The sequence below is a fragment of the Bidens hawaiensis genome, unplaced genomic scaffold (assembly GCF_021521415.1).
Source record: "Bidens hawaiensis isolate Kalapana, Puna unplaced genomic scaffold, B.hawaiensis_p1.1 tig00013988_1, whole genome shotgun sequence".
NCBI classification, from domain to species: domain Eukaryota; kingdom Viridiplantae; phylum Streptophyta; class Magnoliopsida; order Asterales; family Asteraceae; genus Bidens; species Bidens hawaiensis.
The window spans coordinates 500,348-503,192 of NW_027492200.1; the positions used below are offsets into that span (position 1 = coordinate 500,348).

General features: G+C 30.8%; 1 protein-coding gene across 1 annotated transcript; it reads left to right on the forward strand.

Annotated features, from left to right (window-relative positions):
* The first annotated feature begins 247 nt into the window (after nucleotides 1-247).
* LOC143545657 (transcription factor BC1-like) lies at nucleotides 248-2,644 on the forward strand. Its single transcript, XM_077037502.1, has 8 exons — nucleotides 248-693; nucleotides 1,057-1,227; nucleotides 1,323-1,388; nucleotides 1,529-1,597; nucleotides 1,711-1,797; nucleotides 1,972-2,154; nucleotides 2,246-2,343; nucleotides 2,443-2,644. Exons 1-7 carry the CDS (start codon nucleotides 457-459, stop codon nucleotides 2,336-2,338), a joined length of 906 nt encoding a protein of 301 aa, XP_076893617.1. The 5' UTR covers nucleotides 248-456; the 3' UTR covers nucleotides 2,339-2,343; nucleotides 2,443-2,644.
* Nucleotides 2,645-2,845: the final 201 nt, after the last annotated feature.

A 2,845-nucleotide genomic window follows, 5' to 3' on the forward strand; every position in this document is an offset into this window, starting at 1 on the left:
AGTAATGATTTCTAGTGTTTAACAAGAAAGTTTATATTTTGATGTAGGGTTGACGTTATATTGATATAGATGCTCTAAGTAATGATTTCTAGTGTTTAACAAGAAAGTTTATATTTTGATGTAGGGTTGACGTTATATTGATATAGATGCTCTAAGTAATGATTTCTTATTTTCAGCTATTGACCTCCACTACTTCTCTATGATCATCAGTTTATTTCCTTATTTATAATTTCACTCAAAATAATATTATAGTTGACATAGTTTATAAACATTAAAGACATTATGGGGAACCTTTGGCCCTCAATCTAGTTGTTTCTATTTTCTCTCTCCTCATTTTGTATATATACCTGGACTCCTGGATCATCATAGTCCCACATTTTCTTTTCCATTCTTGTAATCATCAAGTTTCAATCTTTTTGTTCCAAAATCCAAACACCCCATTTCAAGTTAAAAAAAATGTCTGCCTTTTCATACCAACAACACCAACCTTACTTTCTTGATCCAACTGCTTTCATTCCAAATCCTACCAATACCACCACATGGTTCCCTCAGTTCCACCAGTTACAAAGCCCTGAGTCTTCAATGTCAATGGTTCTTGCTGATCATCACAAAGTTGAGAGTGGTAATGAGTTGTTGGCCAAAAAGAGGAAGGACAACATCCAAATGTCTTCTTTGAATCAAGCTCAATCTAAAGTATATATACTTCACTTAACTAATTACTTTTTAAGTTTTGTGTAAGGGGTCAGCTATACACACACTGTCTAACATCTAATATCTCACATTGTTTTAAACAACTGTTTAGATAAAGGTCAAACGGTCACTTTGGCCAAATATTTTTCAACGTTTGACTCCCTATGGTCAGAACGGCCGTTCAGATATAACTAATAATTCTTAAAGTTTGACGTTTTTACTCAAAACGACTATCTAAGTATGGATGGTTGTTTTATAGTGTGAAATCAGACGGGGATGGTGTAGCTGTAGCATTACCCTTAATTTGCTAAATATTCTAACTAAACTGTTTAAAAAGTAAATGTTGATATAATATTTTTATGAAAGGATACAAGCAACAAACTGAAGAAGCCAAAGAAAACCAATGATTATCAAAAGGAAAAAAAGAAAAAAAATACAAAAAAAAGTGGTTCTTCCAAAGAAGAAGGGGCAGTTGAGTACATTCATGTTAGAGCAAGAAGAGGCCAAGCTACTGATAGCCATAGCCTTGCTGAAAGGGTATACATTGTCTACATTCCCATACTTCAATTTCCATTTATACCCTCCTATTTTTTTTAATAATATTAACATGAAACAAATATATATATTTTCAGGTGAGGAGAGAGAAGATAAGTGAAAGGATGAAGCTGTTGCAAGCCATAGTTCCAGGTTGTGACAAGGTAATTGGTCTTCTTTCTGTCTTTGTCATTTATTTATATATTATTTATATATTTAGTTATAAAAGATTGACTTATATTAATAAACTAGAATCACAATAATATATAATCTGACAGTTTCATGTGGGTTGATTGAAATGCAGGTAACTGGAAAGGCCCTTATGTTGGATGAAATTATTAATTATGTCCAGTCCCTACAAAATCAAGTTGAGGTATATATAAATATATATATTCCAAATTTATAGTACACATAAATTTAGCTATTTTAGGTTAAATAAAATAAAATAAACTTGGTTTGCTGATAAATTACCATGCAAAATTTCAGTTTCTTTCAATGAAGCTTGCTACTGTAAATCCTATGTTATATGACTTTGGAGTGGATATGGATACATTCATGCTTAAACCTGATGAGGTAATTATTAATTAATTAATACATAAATTAAAGTTGTTTTCTGTTTACCTGTCTCTTTATTGTAATTAGATTCTTTTATTTTCTATTTAATGGTTTTTGAAAACAAATTTCAAGTTTTATTTTAAAAAAATATTGACACTGCATGTTTTATTGAAATGTTACATATGTGTACAGAATATGAGTAGCATGGTTCTACCGATCATGCCAAGTGTACAAAGGTGTAGTTCCAACGGTGGAGCCGCCACCTTTGCTCCGACGAACGATAACTACAGCCACCTGCCACAAATGATTGAGGGTTCAGCATCAACTAGTTCACTGTTGTTTCAACAATCACAGATGTCAAATATGCTATCCCAGGTATCTTTCCAACTCATGATATGTCACAAATAGAATTATTTTTATTATTATTATTTTTTGTTTTATATAAATAATATATTATTTTTTTCAGGGAAATGGACATCAATTGTGGGATGTGAATGAGCAAAGATTAAAACTTGACAATGGTTTTGCTCTCAGCAATAACTTGAATTCTTTTCATTAATCATGGTATATATATACATATTTATTATCGATAATATCGATTTTAATCTATATAAATGTAAGATAAGATGCTAACATATGTAATCTTTAACTTGTAATATATAGTGTATGAAGTTCTAATGCATGCATGGAGATTTATCTCAACATCATCGGCAAAGCGAATAATTACTTAAACATCATGTGAATAATGCAAATTATGTTACGTCTCGAGTGATCATTATCGAGAATCGAGGGTTGTGGATCGATCAGGTTGATCAAGAATCGAAGAACACGAATAACATGATGATTTATTAGCACATATGTACGGTTTAAATTTAGTATTTATTTTCAATTTTAAGTATGAGTCCATATTTATTTATCATTTGTATTTGGTATTGTTACATTTAATGAATTAATTAGGGCTACAATTGTTTACTATTGGCATCACCCTTTTGTGTTTGTTCATTGTATTTGGATGTCTTATTTCACTTTCTAATTTTGTGGGTCTTAGATGTCTGGATATAGCTAT